At 34.5% G+C, this 26761-nt stretch overlaps 1 protein-coding gene across 10 annotated transcripts in view; it reads left to right on the top strand.

Annotated features, from left to right (window-relative positions):
• Positions 1–26761, top strand: part of EPB41L5 (erythrocyte membrane protein band 4.1 like 5) — a 139809-nt gene that overhangs the window by 45426 nt on the left and 67622 nt on the right. For 6 of the 10 annotated variants that reach the window (XM_019715485.3, XM_074335200.2, XM_019715484.3 and 3 more), the window contains 9 exons: positions 1993–2113; positions 2251–2338; positions 3096–3184; positions 5608–5677; positions 10096–10265; positions 11280–11386; positions 13015–13042; positions 20080–20122; positions 20542–20657. In XM_019715485.3, coding sequence (XP_019571044.3) covers positions 1993–2113; positions 2251–2338; positions 3096–3184; positions 5608–5677; positions 10096–10265; positions 11280–11386; positions 13015–13042; positions 20080–20122; positions 20542–20657 — 832 coding nt within the window. Of the gene's footprint in view, positions 1–1992; positions 2114–2250; positions 2339–3095; positions 3185–5607; positions 5678–10095; positions 10266–11279; positions 11387–13014; positions 13043–20079; positions 20123–20541; positions 20658–23788; positions 24844–26761 lie in introns of those variants that run through there. The other 4 variants (XM_074335211.2, XM_074335225.2, XM_074335218.2 and 1 more) reach the window with 2 other exon arrangements.

Below are 26761 nucleotides of genomic sequence, written 5' to 3'. Positions count from 1 at the left end.
GTTTTCCAATAAATGAGATTAACAAAAAACTCATTTTTTGGGTACCTTGTTATACTGATCAAATATGGTTAAACTTAAGCATTTTCTTCTGAAAAATTGACATTTTAGTAAAACTGTAATTTCAATTTTTGTTCATAAAATGGAAAGAAATATTCTGATTATAATTTGTGCTTTTTGAGGAGTGATTTCCATATTTATCCTCACCCCCTCTTAGATCAGTAGTATTTATTTGCCATTGTATAGATAATAATGACTAAATATTTAACATTTTATGGTAAATCTAATATTTTGCTCATTTTGTGCTTCACTATTTAAGAAAGCCTGTTTTCCTATTGATAGACAAGTTAGTGACAGGAGGAGATTTCTGTACTTCAAAAATGTGCCACTAATATAAATTGTTATCTACCTACCTCTGTCCATTGTCCTAGTTTGGCTATAAAATTAAAACTTTTTTCATTTGTTGTCAACTGGTTACTAATTGGGGAAAATGATATTCCTCAATCTAGCATTGTAATGATCAAAAGTATATAATTGCCTGCATCTTTCTTGAAAGCACATTATTTTACGTTTTTAAAAATTCCTATATGTTGTTAATTCTAAAACTTAGATCTACTGAAAAGCTGTCATTTCCAATATCTGTATTACACCATTTATTTCATCTTATAGTCTGTCTTTGTCTCGTGTAATTTTCATGATAGACAAAGTATATGCTTCTTGAAAATACGGTTTTTATACATTTTTTTGTATTTAACAAAACACTGTTCAAAGTAGTGCTCCCTAAATACTTACTGCTTGATTCACGCATGTGACTGTTATATTGTCTCTTAACCCTACTTACATTATTTTCCTAAATAAAATTTCTTTCTTACTTGCTCTTTAATCAGTGGTGCCATTAATTTGGATTCTTCCAAATTTCATGTTACGTCCTATATATCTTTTTGCCCCATGTCTGATAGTTTACCAAATTCTATTAGTTCTTAAAGTCTTTAAGAATAAACTTGCTGAAGTGTTGCTTCCATCTTCATAAAAAGAGTTCCTTGTTTCTCATATATGATTTTATATTTTATTAGAATACTTTTTATTAGCCTTTCCTCACACTCACAAGTTCAGTTTTGCCGTACCATTGTATATATCCTGGATATGATTAAGTAGCAGATTTGATTTGGCACTTCTTAAAGACATTGTAGTCCAAACAGAAGAGCAATTTCTTCAGCAATAAAGCAGTGCAATAATATTTTCCAAGGTGCTCAATAAATAATGTTATCACCATTTTTATGATTATCTCAAGGTAATTCTCATGTATATTTTTTCTCTCCACGGCTAGATTTTTTTATAAAAATGGAAAAATATGAGTAAAATGTTCTTTTAAGGGAAAACATTATAAAGTATAGAAAATTAGAATGTTTCCCCTTCTTCCCAGACCCACAGTTCAGAGATAACCACAGATGAGTCCATAAATGTTTGTGCATTGTCTAGTTCTTTTCCTACTGCTTTCCTTATCCCCAAATTTTAGCAGTTACTCTTTGTTAGTTCTTTAAGATTCGTAATCCAAAGTTCCAGGAGGACAGAGACCATGTCTTGTAGTGGTATATGATGTCATGTTCTATGCATATTAGATTCTTAAAGATGCCAGCTAATTGTTAAGGATTGACAAATACTCTTACTTATTCATTATAAGGTCAAAAGGTATCTCTCTGTGGAAGTCTAGAAAGAGATTTTCAAAGGCTAAGCATTATAAGGTATGAGTAAATCAAAGACATTTAATTAGAAATACACCACCAACCACAAATATGTAATTTGTGCGTATAGACAGATAAGTCATTAGTCTAAGCTAGATTTATTTTTGGGAATGGTTTGAGTATTATGAATTCTGGTTGTTTAAGAAAGAATCTAATACTAGCAATATTTACTAGTAAAATTGGTTTTGAAGAAAGATTCAGCAGGAAATAAAGTTATTAACTAAATATAACTTGGTGAAACTTACGTTTGCAGCTGAACTTGGTGACTATGATCTTGCTGAGCACAGTCCTGAGCTTGTATCTGAGTTCAGGTTCCTGCCCATTCAGACTGAAGAGATGGAGCTGGCTATTTTTGAGAAATGGAAGGAATACAGGTACGAGACATTTGATCACACTTTCTTTAACAGCACCATAATAGTGATCTCATATTTGTTTTCTTCTATTTCTATACTTGGTATAGAATTCATTTTACATACATTATTATTTTTTACATTGTTATTTTTTATTTCAGAGGTCAGACACCAGCACAAGCTGAAACCAATTATCTGAATAAAGCCAAATGGCTAGAAATGTATGGGGTTGATATGCATGTGGTCAAGGTAAGCACTGTGTTGATACTTTTTAAAAAACATATTCCTTCAAGATTCAAGGTGACTATGGAATTTTTCAATATGAGAGAGGCTGTGGAGGTTGCATGGGCTGGCGGTGGGTACTCTAGATGTGTGAGTCTCACATAAAGGTTGATTATAAGAAAGAAGAGACACAACCAAAATCTCCAAAAAAGGTATGTGTGTTCTTTTAGGCTGTTTCTTTTTTTTTTTTGGTAGGTTTTTTTAAACCACTTTTTATCCTTTCACTTCATATTCGTATAATTTTATATCATGTAAGCTGAGTAGGCTGTATAAAAAATTAAAATAATTTAGGAAGTAAAGTTGAAAATTTGTAACTTAAGACGACTTTGGTAAGCTGTATTATAACTTGTATAGTGATTTGAGTTACTTTCAGTTTAAGTAGCTAAATTTTCCCACAAAGACAGTTTTTGTGTGTTTTTTTTAATTTGTGATTTAAGTGTTGAGTAGAATATGGGGAGAATATGGAAAGCGCTTTCTTTGTAGTGGGAGTATAACTATTTTCAGTAAAGACATACCTCAACAGTTTCTGCAAATTAAATGTATACATGAATAACCCTGAGAATGTTATTTTGAATATTGTAATTGTTTAAAAAACCTTGCATATTAATATTACCTGTATATAATTAATATAATTCAATGTAAAAATAAAATTAAACAGTTGCATGAAAATGTGAAACCTGTTTTATGCAAATAAAGCTAACATATTTTGTTTTCTTTAAATTAGGCTAGAGACGGAAATGACTATAGCTTGGGACTAACCCCAACAGGAGTCCTTGTTTTTGAAGGAGAGACCAAAATTGGCTTATTTTTTTGGTAAGCAGAGTTAATGTCAAAGATATCTATTGTTTTGGTTTTTTTAATGTGTAAATAGAAAACTTCATATAACTTCATTTACATGAAGGTAGTACATAAAATAGAATTTGGAAATCAAATAAGGTAGTTCTGAAAAACTTGTAAATGAATTGGAGCTGTCTCCGGTCATACTCCTACCCATCTTTAGTTCCACTCCTCACAGGCAATTTTTAAAACTTGTATCCATATTTTCCATTAGTTTCAAGTTATTTCAAAATACGTGTTTTAATATAAATATCATGTTTTTATATGTATTAAATGTTCACGTGGGCACTTAATTCCCGTCATATAATTATGTTACTGTTTTCAGTATTTCTTGTTCCACAATCTTGACTCCCTACTCCTTATTGTGTAAAAGGAAGATATTAATTCTTTTACCCCTCCTTTTAAGCTACGCTTCTCTTTCTGTGTCCCAGCTTCTATCACCCAAACTTTTAGATTGTATTTGTGTTTTACTTTTACATCTTGTATTTGTGTTTTACTTTTACATCAAGGATAGATATCTTAGATTTCGTGACCATAATTAAGTTCTTCAGGTTTTGTCTGGTTGGTCCTGAAAGCTAGAAATCAGGAAATACTGTTTACAGTATTGTCTGTGTCAGAAGTGGGGTACAGACTTCAGTAGTGCACTGGTATTATATATGTGGGCTGAGGGTGAGCCCTGTATGTTGGCCCCTATGTTGTTTACTTCTTCCACAGCGTGCCAGGGCTGTTAGCTCAAATTCTTACACATCCACTTGCTTTACACATAGCCCAATAAATATGTTTTTAGCTATTTAGCTATTTAGAACCTGTCTGGTTTGCATATGCCACTGCAAACTGCTAGCCATACATAAGACAAATCTTATAGCTATGAAAGACTGCAAACCACTGTTACCCTTCAGAGCTCTCTAATGCAGAGACCCTCCCCTTGCTACTGAGTGCCATCGCCTACACACATAAGCCCCCTCTCTCATTCCCTCTCTCCTGACACTTCTCTTGCCTGCAGTCTTCCCCTTCTAGGTAGTGGTCCTGTGCCAGCTGTCTCTCGATGTTCTGCTGTGAAGGACTTCTGTCATGCAGCCCTGTTCAAACCCTCTCAGAGCTCATTGTCCAGTGCTGCTATCTCTTTTCTGGATCTATATTTGTTTATACACGAGTATACACACACGTATATACGCAAGTAACTGCCTTAGAAAAGAGTGTAGGAGGTAAATTATTTGAATCCTTGGATGCCTTAAAGTGGTATAATCTTCTCTTAAGCTTTCTTGAAAATTGAGCTGAGAATTGAATTTTAGGTTGAAAACTATTTTGCCTTAAAATGTTGAAGATAGTATTTCATTTGTTTTCGCATCCATTTGTCCCTGCTAGGAGAGATTGGAGAGAAACACCTTTGTCATTTGTCTCTTGATGGGTGAGGGAGCTGGGGTATTTAGTTACCTAGCCCTTGAGTGTTAATTCTCTGACACTTCCAGCATGCCCTGTGGGCAGATGGAATATGCCTCATGGCCAAAAATGCTCTAGGTGGAGAGAGAAAGAAAGCATCTTTTATACCACTTCATAAGCTTGTTGTGAGAATCAGTTGAATTAACGCATGTAAAACATTTAGAAGAGTACCTGACAGTAGGCATCATGTAAGTATTTGTTACACTTAAATAAGTGCTCCATCTTCCCCCTCCTCCACCTACGGTATTACACTTCTTTACTTACTGTTTTCATACAGATCTTGTAAACGAGTTATGTTTTATGATTATATTTTATGTAAGTTAAATTTAAAAATCAGTGACAGTTGCATTGTTTTGACATTTACAGTTCATAGAAATACAGAATTCAAATGTGCAAGGTTGTTTAGGATTTTAGTACAGGTGGGAAATAGAATTGGAAAGTGGGCCACAAAGTGAGGTTTCTAAAAAATTTTTTTAATCATGTATTTCCTCAAACCGAAATTGCTGTAGAAAATACAGTTGAAGGCCCTAATCAATAATTTGTTTTCCTTTATACATTTCAAAAGGCTTTATAGTCTTTCCTGTATCCATTTCCTGTGCTGCTGCTTCGACACTAGGTGTGGAGAATCTCATACCATAGTTGGGGGCCTATGAAAAAACGCATATATGGATTTTTTCGTGTTTTTTTTTTTCCGCTTAACATTTGTAATTCCTGGTGAATGTGCAGCATCAATTTTGGTAGTGGTATTGCTTTTGAAATGCTATTTTTTTTTCCTGTTACCTTAACTAGTTTTTTTAGATTGGAGGCTTTTTTAATGGACAGTGCAGGTCATGTTTGCCCTCTTACCAGTTTTCAGTTCAGAAGTTAGATGATTAATATGCTTTAAGTAACAACAAATTCTTTTTTTAATTTAGAGGACATTTATTTGAAATCTGGCTATTATTCTCATATTGTTACAGGCCCAAGATAACCAGGTTGGATTTTAAGAAGAATAAATTAACTCTGGTGGTAGTAGAAGATGATGATCAGGTAAGAATTGTGTTGCGTTACTTATGTAGCAGTGAGTGTGTTATGTGGCATCTTATTCCGAAAGAGGGGAATGGCCCTTGTTTCTTAGAGCCACAGAGCTTAGTATAATTAATAATTTAACTAAATAATTTCCCACTTCAGGTCACACCATCCTCAACATACGGTTTTTCTGCCCTAAAGGTTAAAGACAATATAAAAGACTATTCCTGAGTCTTCATTGACAATGTATCTTATTTGTATAAAAATTACATTTAAATGTCTTTAACTCTTTAATACCCGATCAAAAAGATTAATCAAAAGATCTAATAATATTGTTTAATAAAGCCTTCTAAACTAAGGATTACCTTTTTTTTCAGTTAAATCGAGTCCCTGATTGATACACATGAAAGCATGGGTGCATCTCAAATGCATTACGCTAAGTGAAAGAGGCCTGACTCAAAAGATTGACTGAGTCCCTTTATATGACAGTCTGGGAAAGGGAAACCTATGGGAATGGAGAATAGATCACTGCTTGTTTGGGACTAGGTGGAGTGAGGTAGCTCGATTACAAAGGAAGAGCGCACGGAATTTTGGGGGGATGAGAGAACTCTTCTGTATCCTGATTTTGGTGATGGTTGCTATACTCCATGCATTTGTCAAAACTCACAGAATTGTGAGTAAATAAAAAATATAGTGTGTGCAAAGAAATAAATTTTTAAAATATAGATAGCTATAGATAAAAGCAAATTGGGCAAAATGTTACGAATTATTTTTCTTTTCTATGTAAGCATATATGTGATTAAATGATACTTGTATGTAAATCTAAAGGCACTCCTTCAAGAACAAAATACAATTCTATGATAAGAAACATGGTCATGATTTAATTGGTAATACTGGGCCATAAAATGATTGTGCATCTTACAAGACGATGGCATTTTAGATTTGATCTAATACAGTATTAGCTTCTTGGATATCTTTTTCAAGGTACGTTATACATATATACAAGCAAATGTGTGTATCAGTTTTTTTTTATGAAGAAGTTAGCATGCTTATATACTGTTCTCTACTTATCCTTTTTTAACTTTACATTATAACTTGGGATCTTTGGGAGTTTTTTCGTTTCAGTACATAAAATGCTCTTTGTTTTAATAAAAAAACCTAAAACTGCATAGTGTTCTAGTGTGTGGATATACCATAATTTACTTAATTCTCAATTAATTGACATTTACTCACTTTGTAGACATTAATTTGTACATTGGCAAGTATCTGTAGGATAATTTCCTGGAGGTGGACTAGCTTTTTCAAATGGTTATGTGCGTTTGTCTTGGATATAGAGAAATCCTGTCAAGTTGTACTGTTTATCCGTGTACAAACCTGTTTCCTCACAGGGTGTTTATCTGAAAGGTGAAAAATGGAATTCATTATAGGTTTAATTTTTATTTGTTATTGTGAGTGATATTGAGTATCTTTTCATACATTTGAGTTATTTGTATTTCCTTTTCTCCAAACTATTCATATCCTTTGCCCATTTTTTCTTTTGGGTTGTTGAACATTTTTTCTTACAGGTTTTGCCCTTTACTGTAGAAATTGTAAATATTTTGTCTAATAGTTGTTTATCTTTTAACACTGCTTATTGTGATTTTTGCCATGTATTTTTAAAAATGTACATAGGTGAATTTGTCGATAATTTATGGCTTACGGGTTTTGTATCATAGAAAGGTTTTCCCTACTTTGAGTTAGTTTATACATTTTTCCGTGTGTAGTTTTTGTTGGTACATTTCATTGAGGTATAACATATACCTTTGCAGTTAAGTGCAAAAATAAATGTATAGCTTGTTGAATTTTCACATACACGTGTATAACCATCACCTAGATGAAGAAATAGAATACTACCAGAATAATAGAATCTTCTTTGTGCTCCCCCACACACACCAAGTACAGTGCCCCAAGGGTAATCACTCTCCTGACTTAACATCACACATTAGTTTTTGCTTGTATTTTGAACTTCGGAAACCTAACTAAATGTTCTCTTTGTCTCTGGCTTCTTTATTTCAATTTCGTATTTGTGAGCTTTAGCCCTATTGCACCAAGTAGTTGTAGTTGGCTTATTTTTATTGTTATATAGTATTCCATTTTATAAGTAGACTACACTTATTTATCCATCCTACTGTTGACAGACATTTGAATTGTTTTGAGTTTTTGGCTATTAAGAAGTGTGCTTCTCTGAACACTAGGCTATGCATACGTTTGGCTTTTGTGCATACTGCCAGGCTTTTCCGAAGTGTTTATATAACTTGACACTCCCACCTACAGTGTATGAGTTTCATTTGTTCTTTTTTATTTTTTTGCTAATGTTTGGTATTCTCTTTTTCATTTTAGCTATTCTGGTAGTAGAATCATTTTTAATTTGCATTCTCCCGAAGACTGCATGTGTAGCATTTATATGTGTATTGAATATTTGGATATTCTCTTTTCTGAAGTGCCTATTCAAGTCTTTTGTTTATTTTTCTATTGGGTCATGTGCTTTTTTCCTCACTGAAGAAGTTCTCTATATATTATGGGTATTAGTGTTTTGTATATGTGTTGCAGGTATGTTCTCCCTGGTTTGCCTTTTGTCTTCCTTAATAGTATCTTTTGGATAAATTAGAGGTTTCAATTGTAATGTAATACAGTTTATAAGTTTTTCTTTTGTAGTCAGTAACTTTTGTGCCTTAAAATTGAATATTATTTGCCCATACCGAGGTCATGAAGAAACTACATATAGAGTTTATAAAATATTTTTAAATGACAAAATAGTTTAAATTCTAAAAATTTAAATATGCTGAAAAGTACAAAGAAACAAGTTAATATCAATTTCACCCATTTAGCTTTCACATTTTGGTATTGTTGCTTCAGAATTATCTTTTAGAAATAGATACATAACAGTATATTTGATACAGCTAAGGTCATACCCCCCCAGCTTGCCCCTTCCTTGCCCATAGCTGGCCACCAATATATATACGTGTGTGTGTATGTATTTGTTTTTTTTTTTTTCAGCTTGTTTAATTTTACCTAAACAAGTGTAGCCACATAGATCTACGTCATTTTAAACTATATATAATATTCTGTAATATGAGTAGTGCATTCATTCATTCATCTTTTATTCATTTTTCTGTGTAGCTTGTTTTAAAATTAAAGTTTATTGGGGTGACAATTGTTAGTAAAGTTACATAGATTTCAGGTGTACAATTCTGTATTACATCGTCTATGAATCATATTGTGGGTTCACCACCCAGAGTCGGTTCTCCTTCCATCACCATATATTTGATCCCCTTTACCCTCATCTCCCACCCCCCTCCCCCCTTACCCTCTGGTAACCACTAAACCATTGTCTGTGTCTGTGAGTTTTTGTTTCTCATTTGTTTGTCTTGTTCTTTTGTTGTTTTGGTTTTTATACCACATATCAGTGAAATCATATGGTTCTCTGCTTTTTCTGTCTGACTTATTTCGCTTAGCATCCATCCATGTTGTCACAAACGGTCCTATTTCATCTTTTCTTACCACCAAATAGTATTCCATTGTGCATATATACCACAACTTCTTTATCCATTCATCTATCGAAGGACATTTTGGTTTCCATGTTTTGGCCACCGTAAACAAAGCTGCAATGAACATTGGAGCACACTTGTCTTTATGTATAAATATTTTGAGATTTTTTGGGTAGATACCCAGGAGAGGGATTGCCAGGTCATATGGTATTTCTATTCGTAATTTTTTGAGGAACCTCCACACTGCCTTCCATAGCAGCTGCACCAGTCTGCATTCCCACCAACAGTGTATGAGGGTTCCTTTTTCTCCACAGCCTCTCCAACACTTGTTACTATTTGTCTTGTTGATGATAGCCGTTCTGACTGGGGTGAGGTGATATCTCATTGTGGTTTAGATTTGCATTTCTCTGATGATTAGTGATGTTGAGCATTTTTCCTTATCTATGAAATGGGGCTAATAGTATCATTGAAGTATCATGTGAAAGTTTTAGGGAAGTGCCTGTGGATGTTAACTGTTATAATTAGATTCTTGCGAGTATGGTTACTATGACAGAGTGTGGACATCTTTAAGTCTGTTGATATGTATTGCCAGATCTTATGTTATCCTTTAATTATAATTATATATTTATCCCAAAGTATGACAGATAAAGCCTCATTTTATGTATCTCTGAGAAATGAGATCACATAGTTAGAGAGACCCCTCTTAGGCATAATTTTATATTGGCTGAGAAAATGGGCGGCTTGATTTCAACTCTTTCTTTTTGTATAGGTAGCTATAAAGAGTGTCAGTTTCAGGGAGCAAACTGGATCTGTTATTTGGTTCTTGGTATTGCTGTGGTTGTAGTTATAGCAGAGTAGCAGAGAGCAGGACTGTTTGACCTAATGATTACCTCTCCTTTTATCTTTTTTCAGGGCAAAGAGCAGGAACATACATTTGTCTTTAGACTGGATCATCCAAAAGCTTGCAAACATTTATGGAAATGTGCTGTGGAGCATCATGCCTTCTTCCGCCTCCGAGGCCCTGTCCAAAAGAATTCTCAGCGATCAGGATTTATTCGACTAGGATCACGATTTAGATATAGGTTAATGTTAATAGCTGCCTGCTATATTTTGCATCCTTTTGTAGAGGCCAGAAATTTTAGACCAATCTCTTCTTTTATAGATGTGGAAACTAGGGCACTTAGAAATAATGTGTTTGCCAGTGTTTTCCATTGGCCAAAAAAGAAAAGAAAAAGTGGTATTGTTAGTAGTTGTAATTTCCAGAATAGACAGGAAAACATTATAATGGTATAATGGATTTTATATCCCTTTTGACATTTACTTTGTGTATCAGTGAGCCCTCAATTTAAATCCATGTAATTAGTTTTGAGGAGTCTCCATCCAAGAGCTGGGTACCATATAGAAAAAGGGTATCCTACACTGAGTACGAAATTAATCTGGATAACATTTCTGGTCCTTTATAGACGTTAAGTTCCATTATTCTTATAGACAACTTGTTTGTTGGTCGTAAGTTAGAAATGTTTTGGTTTTCCTCGGAATAGATTATTGATTGTGAGTTTTAAGCATATGCCAGAGACTCAGTCAGTATGATTTAAAGAAGGAATTGATAATATCAATAATGTGGCAAGATGATTGTGTGGGACTCATTAAGAGAGCTTCTATCTAAATTAAAAGTGGGGAGGAGACATTTTCTTCAAACGATTTAAATGGAAATCAAGAAGAGTGGTTCTAAGTATTTCTGGAATTAGAAAAAAATAACTGAAAATCTTCAGTTACTACTCACTTTTCATTGATGAGTGTGAATGGGGAGGAGAAGGGAGTTCTATAAAAATACAGATATTCCAAGATTATTTAATATGTTCTTAGGTGATGTGCATGCTTAAGCAAAAACGACGTAATTTGTGTGTTGCACGTTTCACACAAGCCTAAAGAGAGAAAGAATGATGTGGTAATGAGAGACATCAACACTATTAGTAGTCATAGTTCCCTCAGGATGGTTTTTTAAAGAAGCCCAGTTTAGACTTTCTCTCATTTTAGTATGTCTGATTACTGTAGACCTTATATTCTCTTATTCCTGTTAACATGCCTTATTTTAGCGGGAAAACTGAGTATCAGACCACAAAAACCAATAAAGCAAGAAGGTCAACATCCTTTGAAAGAAGGCCCAGCAAACGATATTCTCGTCGGATTCTACAGATGAAAGGTAAAATGCAACCGTGTTTCAAAGGACTGTTCTTTCTTAACAGTTCATCATGTGCTGGTATTATTTACTTGAGAGGATGTTGTCTGCATCTTAAGTTTATTCCAGTCAACTAAAGTACTCTTATTTATTGAATTTGGTTCTAGCATAATCAGTTTAATAAAATACAAGGGGGAAAACTTGGCCTGTATTGTTGCTCAGATTAAATTTTATGTTAATCCCAATTTAAACACTTTTCTGAGTTTGTGTTCAGTTTTTGTTCGTATTCTTTTACTCTTCCGAGCAACATTTTCTCTTCCCTTTTTGACTTTTAGATCTCATTACCCTTAGGAACTTTAAAAACATTGGTAAATAATGAATAAATTTAAAGTAAAGATTATTTCATATGGTATAATATTAAGGATTCTGTGAAATAACAGTTTTAAAATTTAATCAATGTATATCATACATAGACATTTTCATATTCATAAATGTTACTTGCTGTTGAAGCTACTTGATGTAATAAAAAGCATGTTTTATTTTGACAAACTAAAACTTGTGTTTGGTTTACAATCTAAGTTTGTATTAAAATACAGATTGAGTTTTCACTATGTCCAATGTCAGAGTCATCACCAGCTGTCCCCAAACAACCACTGTGACCTGATGTTTGGCAGTGTCAATTCTTTAGCAAACTGATTTATATTCATAATTTTTGGTATGGCTATACATTAAATACTGCATAGCTATTAATGAAGCCGTTTCAATTTGTGATGTTTTAAAACCCTAAGTTACCTCTTATTTTCCACTGACAATGTTTTGTTGTCACTCAGCTCACTCTAGAAGGCTTACTGATGGTTTTGTTTTTAAAGAAGAGAGGCATGCTTATTTTGTTTTATTTCAAAAATGGAAGTAATTATCACTATTGACTTTATGTAAACCCTAGAACACTTGTGACATGAAGGTTTTTTTTGTTTGTTTGTTTGTTTTTTTTTTTTTTTTTTTTTCCCAGTCAAGTTGTTGTCCTTTCAGTCTTAGTTGTGGAGGGCGCAGCTCAGCTCCAGGTCAGTCCAGTTGCCGTTGCTAGTTGCAGGGGGCACAGCCCACCATCCCTTGCGGGAGTCGAACCAGCAACCTTGTGGTTGAGAGGACGCACTCCAACCAACTGAGCCATCCGGGAGCTCAGTGGCAGCTCAGCTCAAGGTGCTGTGTTCAATTTTAGTTGCAGGGGGCGCTGCCCACCATCCCTTGCGGGAGTTGAGGAATTGAACTGGCAACCTTGTGGTTGAGAGCCCGCGCTCCAACCAACAACTGAGCCATCCGGGAGGCAGCTCAGCTCAAGGTGCCGTGTTCAATCTTAGTTGCAGGGGCAGAGCCCACCATCCCTTGCGGGACTTGAGGAATTGAACTGGCAACCTTGTGGTTGAGAGCCCACTGGCCCATGTGGGAATCGAACCGGCAGCCTTTGGAGTTAGGAGCACGGAGCTCTAACCGCCTGAGCCACTGGGCCGGCCCGACATGAAGGTTTTTAAATCTATAGTTGGGAAACATGTCTTACAAAGTAGTTAGTGCAGATTTACTTTTATGAATAGTGAAGTAGTTTATTACCATGTAAGAGGAAACTAATGGGATGTTTTCTTTTTTAATTTTATCAGCAAGTACAGCAAAACCTGAAGAACTCAGGTGGGTAATGTCTCGCAACTTTGACATAGAATGTTTTAGAATTTATGTAGTTGCTGTCATTAATTAAATACATGTTGAAGATCTATCAGTGTTGTCCCTAAGCATTTGTGATATAGCAGAGAACAAATAAATACATACTGCTGATAAAGTTGACACAAAGAAAAATAAAGCACTTTAAAGAAATAGAGGGGGGTGGGGATGGATGTGCTATTTATAATGAGAAGGACATGTACGTTTGTTATTGGCACATGACTGTGGATGTAAACATGGATAAATTAGGGTCCTTGCCCACAAGAAGCTCAAAAAGGAAAGGTTGATTTGCAGATAAGCAATTAATTTTATTTGTGGGTAAACCCCACTTGGTCATGGTGTATAATCCTTCTTTATATTACATGTTGCTAGATTTGGTTCACTAGTATCTTGTTGTGGACATTTGTAAAAAATATCTATCCATCAAAGATACTGGTCTATAGTTTTTCTGGTTTTGGTATCAGGGTAATATAGGTTTCACAGAATGTGCTGGGAAATGTTTCCTTCTATTTTTTTGGGAACAGGTTGTAAAAAGAATGGATATGCTTCGTTAAATGTGTGCTAGCATCACTATTAAAGCCATCTTGCCTGGACTTCCTCTTTGTGTGACGTTTTAAAATCCCTAATTCAATCTCTTATTATAGGTCTATTCAGGTTCCATTTTTTACTTTGAGTCAGTTTGGGAGTTTGTGTCTTTCTAGAATTTGTCCAGTTCATTTGAGTTATCTAATTTATACCATATAGTTGTTTATGTTACTCCTTTTTATTTCTGTAAGGTTGGTAGTGATGCCCCCTTATTCATTTCTGATTTCGGTAATTTGAGTTTCTCTTCTTTTTTTCCCCTTGGTCAGTGTAGGTAAAAGTTGGTCAGTTTTGTTGGCCTTTTCAAAGAACCAGCTTGTTTCCTTCCTTCAGTTTTGTTTCAGTTTTTGCCTCATGTATTTTTGGGCTTTTTTGTTAGGTGCATATATGTTTATAATTGTTGAACTTTTTTATTATGATGTCCCTCTTTTTCTTTAGTAACTTTTTTGTTTTAAAGTCTATTTTGTCTGATATAAGTATTGCCAATCCAGTTCTCTTCTGGTTTCTTTTCCATGGTATATTATTTTCATCAAATTTGTAAGTTTTCAACCATTATTTCTTCAAATTATCTTTCTGCTCCTTTTTCTTTCCTTCTGTGACTGCCATCATACTTATGTTGCTACATTTAATGATGTCCCAAAGGTTTTCAACTCTCTGTTCATTTTTTTCCCTTCTTTTTCTCAGACTAGATAATCTCACTGCACCTATCTATCTTCAAGTCACTCATTCTTCCACCTGTGCAAATCTGCTGTTGTGTTTTTCTAGTGAATTTTCATTTCAGGCGTTGTACATTTCAACTCCAGAATTTCTGTTTGATTATTAAATAATTTCTCCCTTTAATGGCAATCTGTTATTTGTGGAGACATTGTTCTCATACTTTCCTTTATTTCTTTACATTTGGTTTCTTTAGTTCCTGAACATATTTAAAATAGCCAATTTAAAGTCTGCATTGCTGAGAGAGAGTTCCATTTTCTTGGCCGCACCCACTTAGAGTAGAGCTTCCACAACACTGAACTCAGGAGATTCAGGAAAGGGAGCAAATTGTGGCTCAAGTGCCAAACTCAGCTCTGAGAATTAGTAGATTTTCCTGAATAAATGTTGCTCTACTTAATGTATGCCTTTTGATGATTTTTTCTTTTTAAATAATTTTCACCAGCTAAATCTTTGTTGCACTGGAGTCCTTAAACCAACATTCTGGAAGTGCTACTTTGGATCACTCAATTAGTTTTAATCATATATACAAGGTCTGACAATTAAGTTCATGAACTCATCCTAGAAAAAGTGCTACATAACTGACTGCTAAATATCACTACGGTCACCTTCAAAGTACTCCCCTTGGGAAGCTATGCACCGACTCCAGCTCCTAGTCCACCCTTCAAAGCAATTTTGGAACTCTTTTTCTAGAGTGGCCATCAGAGCTGTCGTCATATTCCTTGATGTCCTGAATGTCATCAAAATGTCTTCCTTTCAATATTTCCTTTATCTCTGGGTAAAGAAAGAAGACATTGGGGGCCAGATCATGGGAGTAGGGAGGGTGTTCCAATACAGTTATTTTTTTACTAGCTAAAAACTCCCTCACAGACAGTGCCGTGTGAGCTGGTGCATTGTTGTGATGCAAGAGCCAAAGATTGTTGGTGAAAAGTTCATGTTGTCAAATGTTTTCATGCAGCCTTTTCGGCACATCCAAACAGTAAACTTGGTTAACTGTTTGTCCAGTTGGTACAAATTCATAATGAATAATCCCTCTGATATCAAAAAAGGTTAGCAACATTGTAGCAATAAGTTCCCGAACTTAATTGTCAGACCTTCATATTACTATATATAGATTCATATCATTCTTCTCAACCATTGATAAACATCAGAGATTGCTGGAATGACTGTTAAAGTATCTTCAGGACATACAAAACTGTTCCTTTTTGAATGTCTACACTCCTATATATGGCAGATGTATGATTAGAGCTTGTTCAAAAGGAAAAGTTGTTTATGTGTACTGAGTATGGTCAGCCTCACCTTGAGATGTCCTGTTCAGTTTTTTTCACGTTGAAAGCCATTACAGCCAGGCTATGATTAGTGATTCACCACAAAAGCACTCTGCTTTTTGAATAAGGATAACCCCTGAAGTTTCTTTATTGGTTATTTTATTTTCCTTGGAGTTATATATAAACTATGCTGTTAAGAAAAATGATGGAGAAATGTTAGAGGTGTTTTGTATTTTTAAAACTTTTTTTGTTTGTTTAATGGATCACGTCTTGCTTACCTAAAAAGGAGGCTAAGACAGAATATTAGAGTTTAAAGCAGGGGTGTCCAAACTGCGGCCCGGCGGGCCAACTGCGGCCCCGCAATCCATTGTTAATTGGCCCACAGCAAATTCCAAAAATATATTTAGTTTACTTAAATAAACCAGATGAGGCAATATGTACTTCACCTCGAGTGAGTGGCCCAGCTGTTTGTGTATTTTACCGCATATGGCCCTTGGTGAAAACCGTTGAAAAAAGTTTGGACTCCCCTGGCTTAGAGAAGATAAGCTGATGAAGTCAGCAAAAATGTAAACAGCATTTAAGCAATGTGATATACAGTTGAAAAATTAAGGCTTTTATTTCCAAGAGTTGGTCTTCCTTTAAAATATTTTTAAAATACACATTTCTGACCAAAAAGTGAATATGACAATATAGCCTCTTTCCTAGAATTAAAATTGATTTAACTTTAATAACTTTTTTTCTCTCTTTTTGAGTGATACTTTTGGCTCTGGAAAATACAGCAGAAATGGGATATTTAAGTGATGATACTTTTTTATTTTTTTATTAGAATAAACTTTTAGAAATTAAATATAGAGGGAGTGGGTACCTAACTGTCCTGAAAGTTATTGAGCACTACTCATTATTGTGCTTGAGGGAACCTGAACTTGGACTGGCATGAATGCCGTTTTAATCTTGCCCTTAGAGTCCTTTTTGCATGAATAATTTTGCTCCAGTGAACCATGGAAAACAGTACTGTTTGAAAAAGCACAACTATTTGACCTAAAAAGCTTCTTGACCTTGTATTGTGCCTGTTTGAACAACAGGTTTTTAAATTGGCTGATGTCATTCATTTTGCCTGTACCACTTCATCCCCTTCTAACTACTCCCTTGTGAGTCTTGACAGATACAAAGTTTCATAAGAATAGGTGACATTTTACAGGATAGTTCACATTTTTGTACAGGTTTAGTAGATAGAATCTTGAAGACAAAAAAGAGTGCAAAAGAAGAAATGGTGGAGGAAATGTTGAATAGAAGTTGCATGAAAGCAAAGGGAGTCTGTTATAGCAGGTAGTCTTTAAAAGGGAAAGCTTGAATTAGGTCAGTAATGAGAAATTTTCCTTCTTACTTTCATATTAGCAGAGTTGAAAGAATATGTGTAATTAGGAAAAGACGGTTCTTACTACATTTCAAATTGTTTGAAAATAGGGAGCTATGATCCAATTAACATCACGTAGTTAAGCACTTTTTTCTCATTATTATTTACCTTTTATCCATCACCTATTGTAGTTATTCCCAGTTAAGGGAAAAGTTCCAGACAGTAACCCAGGGGATCATAGAATAATGAGTCTAATTTCTGTACCAAGCAGGGTAGGGAGATTTCGTTAGTATTTGGAGTTGTGGGTTATTTGAGCCAGCCCATAATGCACTCTGGGAAGAATAACATGGTTAGTTTGAAAACAAAACAAAAAACAACTCGTTTATTCTTTACATTTGCCTTGGCAACAGAGCTACATTAACAATAATTTTTTTAGAGGTTTTTTTTTTTTTTTTTTTTTTTTTTTTTTTTTTAATCCGCTGGTTTGTCACTGTTCTTTGTGCTTTGCTAGTATTAGTTCATTTAATCCTCATGCAACTGAGGAACCTAAAGTTCTGAGAGCAGAGCTAGTGAAGCAGCTTGGATTTGAACGCAGGCAATAGTAGTGCACGTTCTGGTGACTCAACTTGTAATAGAGATGTGGTTAATTAAAAATAGCATATAAAGTGGTTTCATGCCTCATTACTCAGCCTTTTAGCAAGACTTCTTCATTCTTTTTTTTTTTAAATTAGTTTCAGGTGTACAAAACAATGTAATAGCTATTTACACACCTCTCAAAGTGATGACCCCTTCCCCCAATCTATTGCCCCTCTGACATCATATATAGCTGTTACAGTTCCACTGACTCTATTCCCTATGCTGTACTCCACATCCTATGACTATACATGTATTAAATTATAGTTGATATTCATTGTTGTTCAGCTTCAGCTTCAGGTGTACAGTGCAGAGATCAGGCACCTACACCATCCATGAAGTGGTCTCCCTAATAAGACAAGTGTCCATCGGATACCCTACAAAATCTTTACAGCATTATTGATTACATTCCCCAAACTTGTCTTTCATATTCCGGTGGCAATCTTGTGGTTACCAATTGTGCTTTCTAATCCCCTCACCTTCTCCGTCATCCCCACCCCTCTCCCATCTAGCAACCCTCAGTTTTTTCTCTATATCTCAGACTGTTTCTGATTAGTTTACTCATTTATTCTATTCTTTAGATTCCACATATAAGTGAGATCATGTATTTGTATTCCTCCGTCTGACTTACTTCACTTAGCATAATGTTCTCTAGATCCATCCATATCGTTGCAAATGGTAAGGTTTAATTCTTCTTTATGGCCAAGTAATACTCCATTGTATAAATGTACCACAGTTTCTTAATCCAGTTGTCTACTGATGGGTATTTCGGATGTTTCCATGTCTTGGCTATTGTGAATAGTGCTGCAATAAACATAGGGGTGCATATCTTTTTTTTGAATTAGTGTTTTGGATTTCTCTGGATACCTAAGAGTGGAATTGCTGAGTCATAAGGTAGTTCCATTTCCAGTTTTTTGAGATACCTCCATACTGATTTCCATAGTGGCTGCACCAATCTGCAATCCCACCAGTAGTGCACAAGGGCTCCCTTTTCTCCACAACTTCGTCATCATTTGTTTGCTGATTTATTGACGATAGCCAGAGTAAGGTGGTATCTCATTGTGGTTTTTATTTGCATTTCTCTAATGGTCAATGAGGTTGAGCATTTTTTCATATGTCTTTTGGCCATCTGTATATCCTCTTTAGAAAACTGTCTCTTCATGTTCTTTGTCCATTTTTTAATTGGGTTGTTTGTTGTTTTGGTGTTGAGTTGAATGAGTTGTTTTTTTTAAATTTTGGGTATTAACCCCTTATCAGATATATCACTGAGGACTTCTTCATTCTCGAGTTCTTTTTTAATTGATTGTCTTTTATCATCAGATAGTTTTTGTTTTGCTTTTACCCCTCTAAGAAAGGCATCTGGATGCTATATGCAGATTTTCTTTGTGTTTGAGAAGTTTTGCCTCTTTCCTTTTACTAGAATGACATCTTGGCTGGGTATAATATTCTTGAGAAAAGTCTGTGCCAACCTGATAACTGGCAGTGATTGGCTTTTAAATTTTCTTACAGTACCTGAAATATTCTTTCCTTATCCTAGAAGGTCAATAATTTAACAATAAGGGGTTGAATGTATTTAATTCTGTATCTCCTTTTTCTGGAACATAGCACTCTCATTAAATCTCCATTTCAAGGAACTTTTTAAATAACTGAATATATTTTTAGTTACCTTAGTTGAATTCTTTACCTCAGGATACTAATTATGCTTATGTGAGAAAGTCTTAAGTCAGCGTGCTCTCCCCCCTCTCATTTTATTGTGGTAATATCTCATCTTTTAGTTCTTATGTCATTGAATATTTGTTCTTTTTCTTTTTTAAGCTGTTGTGAGGTTTGTTTCTCTTTATTTTGTTATATTAATATTATAGGCTTAGGTTTTTTTTAAGTGCTTTTTTGGGGGAGTGGGGAGATGAATGAGTGCAGCCTAAACTAAAATTTTAAAAACATATTTATAAATCATTTGGAGGGGAAGGTATACTGAGAAGTTTCTAACTTTAAGTTTATACTAAGGCCTTTTGAATTATGCTGAGCTATTGCTGACCCTGGAAAATCTTGTGAGGGTAGGAATATACAAAACAAGTGAGGTAAGTTTACATGGGTATTTGTACTTAATACCTTGAATTTAAGGCATCATTTGTGCTATCTTTATTTTGTCATTGTTGACATATATTGTCCAATGAATAAACAAGATTAATACTGAAGTATATGTCTAAAGCGCAATTAAAATACAGATTTATGGAAATATCAAATGAGCAGAGTATAGAAAAGCAAGTGTGTGCCTATAAAAACAAATGTTTTTTGGGCATCTTAAATTCTTAGTTTTAGGAAACAGTAATTTTTTTACTGTATTTGAAGCAAAATTAATGTCTTTAAAAATAAAGTTACTTTCATTAGTGTATGTATAATCTGACACTATGAAGCGCTAGAATCTTGTGTTTTTTAATACATTTTTCCCCCCTTTACAGTGTTCACAGTAATGTTTCACCTCAGAGTAATGGCTCTCAACAGGTAAGACTTCTTAATATTAAGTGTTTAAAACACTAAAACACTCTAGTTAATTATAACAAAATGTGTTATTAATTGAATTTTCATAATGGTGTAACTTTGGGGCGGTTTATACATTTTCTTTTTCTTACCTGTAAAGTGGCTCAGTAATGTGAAACTCGGTTATTTTATTCTCTAAGATGTTGTAATAGAACAGGTACTCTATAAAGCATTTTCTGTTCCTGTAAATCCTGTAAAATGAATAAAATACTAATATTCAGTTTATTAGCTCTTTCTAAGGTGATACCTATATAACATTCATGCATTTGTTTACATTATATTTGTTCACTATGTAGATAGTATTCCATTTTAATGTTCTTTTTACTGGTGAAGAGATATTTTATCTAGGCCAAATGGATGATTTTTATAATTTGTGTCCACAGGCTTGGGGTGTGAGATCTCCTGTGCTTGTGACTCCTTCCGTTCCCTCTGGTCCTGTGCTGGTGGAGATAGAGAATCTTCCAAGGAGTCCTGGAACAGACCAGCATGATAGGAAATGGTTTGTTAACTCCTTAAACCCAGCTGAAATATTGCTTGCTTAATGATAGTCTAAATTCCCAGCCATAATCATAGAGTACTTTAAATATGATTGAAAGCAAATTATTCATATTTGTGAGATGAAAAGAAGCATATTGTTAAGCAGTTAACTTGGGGTTGGGGAAAATAAAGAATCTCTGGAGTGCAGTTGTCTAAATGAAGAATATTAACTCTCCTTATTTTGGTTAGCATGATCTGGGAGTGGTGGAGGATTCTCTGTTTAAATTAAAGACTTCAATGTTAATAGAACCTTTTCCCAGCTCCATAAGGAATATGTTTGTTACATGTTATTCCACACAACATGATGGTACTGCTTTGGGTGTGTTTTCTTCATTAAAGACTGAATATAATGCCATAAGGGAAACATGATAATAGTCCAATAAAACAAAGCATGAAATACTCCGTTTTGGAGGATGGAGAGATAATTTGATGGCAGGGAAGATATTTCATTTGTTTAGATTTCAGATTTTTTTTTTTTTATTAATAGTATATACAAATATGGATACTTTGTGGCCATTTGGGTTAATCAGTGGGGTTCATTCTTTCCCAAATGTATGTGCCTTTGGTGGGGGGGGGGCTCCTTAGGGATTATTCGATTGAGCAGTCATGTTCGTTGTATCATCTGTTCAAGTTTTGTGTCAATTTATGAAATTAACTTTAATAATTCATAGGATTTTTCTCTTTCTCTTGCTCTTAGTTTGTTTACTACATGAAATCTAATGAGTTTCTGTGGTGATCTCAAGGTTTTGGTCAGCTTTCTGTACAACCAGTTCTTCCTTCATGGTGGTGGGTCAACAGTGGTTGGTGATCATTTTCAGTCTTTGCTATATAATTGTATTTCACTGTTACTTTGGCTTAACTAACTGCAAAGTGCTTTGCTCTTGATGGTTGGGTATGTTTTTGTCAGTTCCAAATAACTTGATTAGTTTCTAAGATTGAGGGGATTTCTCTCCCCCACCCCCATGTTGTCCTTTTTTATCCCTTTCGACTTCAGAGTGTGGTGGGGGTACTTCGTGAGTATGTGTGTGTGTAGTCACACACTTAAAAGTCTGAAGAGTGAGGCTCCTAAATGTCAAATTTTAGTCTTTATTTTTTTAAGCCATTCAAAAGGATTTCTTCAGCTTCTTACTGAAAACACAGCTCCAGTAAGCAGCTGTTTTATCTCCTTGATGTTACCGCAAAGTCCATTGGCAAGAAAACATAATACTGAGACTTCAGCTATAAAAGAATTTCTTTAATACATGCTTACCTTTTATATTAATATGGAATGCGTCTGTTTTGTTTGCATTCTGTATTATGACACTAAATCTTTGTTGAGTTTTCCAACTTTTATGGACACATAATCACATCTGTTTGAGTTGATTTGTTAGGCACCACTCAGTTCCCTTAGTGCAGCCTTTAGAAAGAGATAATATTGAATCTGAGAGTATTGACTTCCAAGAAAAATGAAAAATTTGGAGCTGTGTGTCCTTTCTTTATGTAATTGTGCTGAGACCTCCTTTGCAGAAATGGAGTAAAATGGTGATCCTTAGACCCTAATGAGCCTCAGTGTATGTCAACAGTGGCATGGAACTGAATACAGAACCGGCTGGCATGACTTGGAGCTGATGGATTCCTTTGCCTTAATTCAAAATGCATTCTGCATTTCATTCTTTGTTTCTGCATGCTTTGATTCTTACTTTTAAATGAATATAAAAGAGTCCTCCTTTAGAAAGTGATACGTTAATAAAATTGGGACATGCTCCCTAGGTTTGAACAATTGGGCAGAATAATGGACTATTCTATTCCTGGCCGATAATTTAACCAGTTTAATCTAAACCTACTCCTAATTCAGTTCTTCAGGTTTTTCTTCCTAGTGTCTTCTAAATGGCACCATTATTTCAGTGAGTAATTTAGTGTATCAGTAACTTAGAATTATCCACAAAGTATCACCTTTGGGGGAACAATTCATTTTAAATTCTTAAACCATTTATAAAAACAACAAAAACAAAACTGAACAATATTTGCAAAATCTTGCATAAATAGAGGAGAATATAAACCTTATTTAATTTCCTAAATTTTTAGAGCTCCTTACCTATAGTGAGGGTCATGAGTTTTATGGGTTAGATTTGATGAACAAATTTTATTTTAATTGAAGGAAAGATGATTTTATTGTAACAAAGGCTTCAAGTTTGTTCTGAGAAATCCTTTTAGTTAATTCTTTTCAGTTTTCCTAAGGACAAATGGTGAAGATTTATGTTTTGTGTGAGTTATTAAAATACTGTATTTAAATATCCTTAGACATCTTTTGTAATTAGGGTGATTTTTTTTCTGTGTAGTTATCTTAAATATGTTCTGCCCCTTTGCCATGTCACAAAACCTTGATTTTTCTGAAAGTTGGCAAATATTTTCTTTCTACTGGAGGACTTTCATCATTTCTAGCCAGGAACTGCTTGTATGCATGTTTTACTCATCGTTCTAGGCCTATTCTATAGCACTGTGTGAATGGTACCTAATATACTTACTAAACTGTTTCTGTGAGGGAACTTAAAATTCTCATTACATTATCTGTACCTGTTGAATTTCATTCTGAGGGCCTGTAACTTTGATAATAGACAGAACAGAATGCTCATTCTGGGTTTTGTTTCCTGGGTTTCAATTTTGTGAAATCACTTAATTTGGGGAATAACATTCACAATTGCCCTTTTCTATGTGTATCTTTGTCCTTACATAGAATTGTCCCGTCCGATATTTGAATTAAGATTATAAATGCTTTTCTTCTTATTAGAACCTCAAACAACATTTCTGCCTTGATTTTGGTAGCAACATCAGGTACAGATACAGAGTGTCTTGTTCTCTGTGAAGTTTCCTCTTTATTTAAATTCACTTAACTGACTCTGATTATTATACATATTTCCATATTGACATTTTCCACTACAAGCACCTCTGTGGATTTGTTATTCCTCGATGTGACTGCATGGGTAGGTGTTGGTAATTACTCATAGTGGGGTGCATGCTGGTCACAGCGCCTTTCTCCTTTGTTACCTCTTACGCCTCCATTCACTCCTCTTCCTAGTGACTAACTGTGCTCCCCTCCCACTCCCAACCATCCAGGCTCTCTGCTGCCAGTGACTGCTGTCAACGTGGTGGAAACCAGTGGGACACAAGAGCCTTGTCCCCACCCCAGCCTGCACATAGAAACTACACTGACTTTGTCCATGAGCACAATGTGAAGAATGCAGGCGTCCATCACGATGTTCATTTTCCTGGCCACGCAGCCATGACTGATATATGAGTGTTACATCTCATAGGCATTGGGACTCTGGCATGCAAGTGATGGTATACAAGTTAATGGTGTACATTCTCTAGTGTTCATAGAGGATTGGTCACATCAGGAGAATTTGGGAGAAGTTATTTTATACTGAGTCACTGGTCGTATAATGTAGTTTGTAATTGAATTCTTCTATGAAAGGGAAAAGGATCTGAAGAAGCTATATGCCATCAATGATAATAACAAATGTTTTTATGTTGAGAGGGTATGTATAGCATTGTAAATTTGGAAAGGTTTTCCTTGATTTTAACTTACCACTCATGTCTCAGGAGAAGGTTTGTGTTTCAGAATAAGCTGCCCATTTTCACCCCACCGCATGCTATCCAAATGAGGTTAAAAGAATCAGTCACACTAAACCACACTCAGAAGGAAGCATGTCCAGGCACGAGGTGTCAGTCTTTAGTGATATTTTTAGTTAAAACTTCTCTTAATAACACTATTTTTAATACTTCTAAAGTGACCTATGCCTTAATTTCTGTTAAGTGCCTAAGATTCTATGATTTTAACTAATACAATTTTTAATTAAAATCTTTTGTTTTTTAATAAACACAAATGTTTTAATTTACCAAAAGGTCTAGAAGTCACATTAATTATGTGATTCATGTAGAGAGATAAATCCGAATGGTTACTTTTGCATGGTTAACTTGGTTAACCAATGGTTAACTGAATAGTTTTCATTGCTGCTGAATGGTTGCACAAAATGAAAAATGTATTTACATTTGTTCGTTCACTTTTCTCTCTTTTTCATCTCATGCATCTGATAGCTTTCCAAGCTTTGCAACAGCTTCATAATCTGGCCTTGTACAACCTTTAAAATAAACTTCTGAAGCCAAAACTATATCACTTTAAAATGGATTGGATATATTACTTTTTTTGGTCCTTTATGAACTTCAAAATATAATTATCCAAGCTCTTTGGTTCAATTTATAGAGGCAGATTAGCTGGAAAATGTACATTTCTAATGTCATGGGAACTGATGTAAGGGAAGCAATTCTTTTGTCTTTTTACATTTTTTTAAAACTTTAACAGAATTTCCAAACTTTTAAACTATGTCTATAGTAATTTGAAAATATTTTATAGTCTGAGAGTTTATAACACTTTAAGATAATGAAGCTTCATTATAAACAACTTAACTTGTTTACCATCCTGCTCACCTCAAAGGTCAGTCTTATCCCTCTCTGATAAACAAAGGTAAAGGCTTCAGAGGGCTTTATTATTGGACTCTTGGTTGCAAATAAAATAAAACTTGTCAATAGAAGACATAAGTAAGCAGAACTAAATCATATTTAGGGAATGAAATTTATAAGCAGCTTTCAATTTGTGAGTCTATCACAATTACAGATAAGGCGTGGATACTCAAAGTATTCTTTAGTGAATTTTTAAAATGTGAATAAATGCGTATCTTAAATAGCCCAGCTCCCTACCTCTGTAAGTCTGTCATCATTTAGTGAACTTAAAAATGGCCACTAATTTATGTGCATCATTGTTGTCTTAGACTTTACATAGCTCACATAATTGTCAAGTATTGTTGATGGTGATTTATTTCTTAAAGAAATTTGAGTCATAACATTTTAAATAGAAGCGCTGGTTTGTGCTATTACTGGATGTGAATATGGTTAAGAAACTACCATTTCTATAATAGAGACCAAAGAGGCATAATAGTAACAAGCTTTACTGGTCTTTTAGAAAGTCCCGAAGTTTGACTTCTCTCACTTTAAAATTAATCCTGAAATCTGAAGGTCAGCCTCATATGTATTTTAACAGAATCTTAACTTTGAGAAATACAGAAGGATTATAATTGAAGAGTAAGATCTTCAGTGTATATTGAAAGTGGTCATTTCTATACTTACAATTTGAGTTAGTTAATACTGTTACATTTAAAAATGTATTGAAAAATCACATCATGGTTTTTCTTTCTTCGAAACTTTGTTGTATATTAAATAGTTCATCTGTAAATTCCTGATGAGAGAAACTGGGTTGGAGGAGTGATGGGGGAAGAGGAGGCAGCAGAGAGGGTGAGGGAAGTAAATGGCTAAGACTGGATGGCAGTAAAATCAAATTGTCTATTTTATAGAAGTTCCCATATGCTCCAGGATTTCCTATCAAATATGTGAATGCTTGTTCTTGCTGTTGATGTTTTCAAGATAGATATATGTTTCCAGAGCTATGAGGAATTTACAGATAGCTCAACCCAAATTAAATAGTCATCAACCTATTTATACTATGCATTTAATCGTGCTTAAAAGGTGAGTGATCGTACATCCTAGATTAGGGAGCTAATACCTGCCAGAGGCACCTTTGTCACTATCCTTTTGATCAGAGGGAGCCATCAACACAGAACTTCAAGATCATGTGATTCAACTTCCGTGCCTTGGCTAATTTTATTGACCATAATTAATTTTCACGTCTTCAATTAGGTTGGTTATATTTCAACCTAATGGTTTATAGAGATGGAAACTTACAGAAACACAGCTAAGCTAGTGACCTTCACACTTTTACACATGAAAATAAATGAGTTTTTGTTGTCATTATTTCTTTTGATAGTAAAAACTCTTCAGAGGTGTTTATCTCTGTGTATGGTCTAACCTTTCTGATCTTGATAGGGTAACCATAGACACACTTTAAAATGAATTTATAGAGAAAAACTTTATTTGTCCTACAATGTATATAATATGACTATATTTTAAAAAGCAGCTAATATACAAACATTCAAATATTGTAATATCACCAGTATAATTGAAATCATCTTTTTTGAG

The sequence above is a fragment of the Rhinolophus sinicus genome, chromosome 17 (genome assembly GCF_057876585.1).
Source record: "Rhinolophus sinicus isolate RSI-liver-muscle chromosome 17, RSI-T2T, whole genome shotgun sequence".
NCBI classification, from domain to species: domain Eukaryota; kingdom Metazoa; phylum Chordata; class Mammalia; order Chiroptera; family Rhinolophidae; genus Rhinolophus; species Rhinolophus sinicus.
This window is presented reverse-complemented; position numbering and strand designations above follow the sequence as displayed.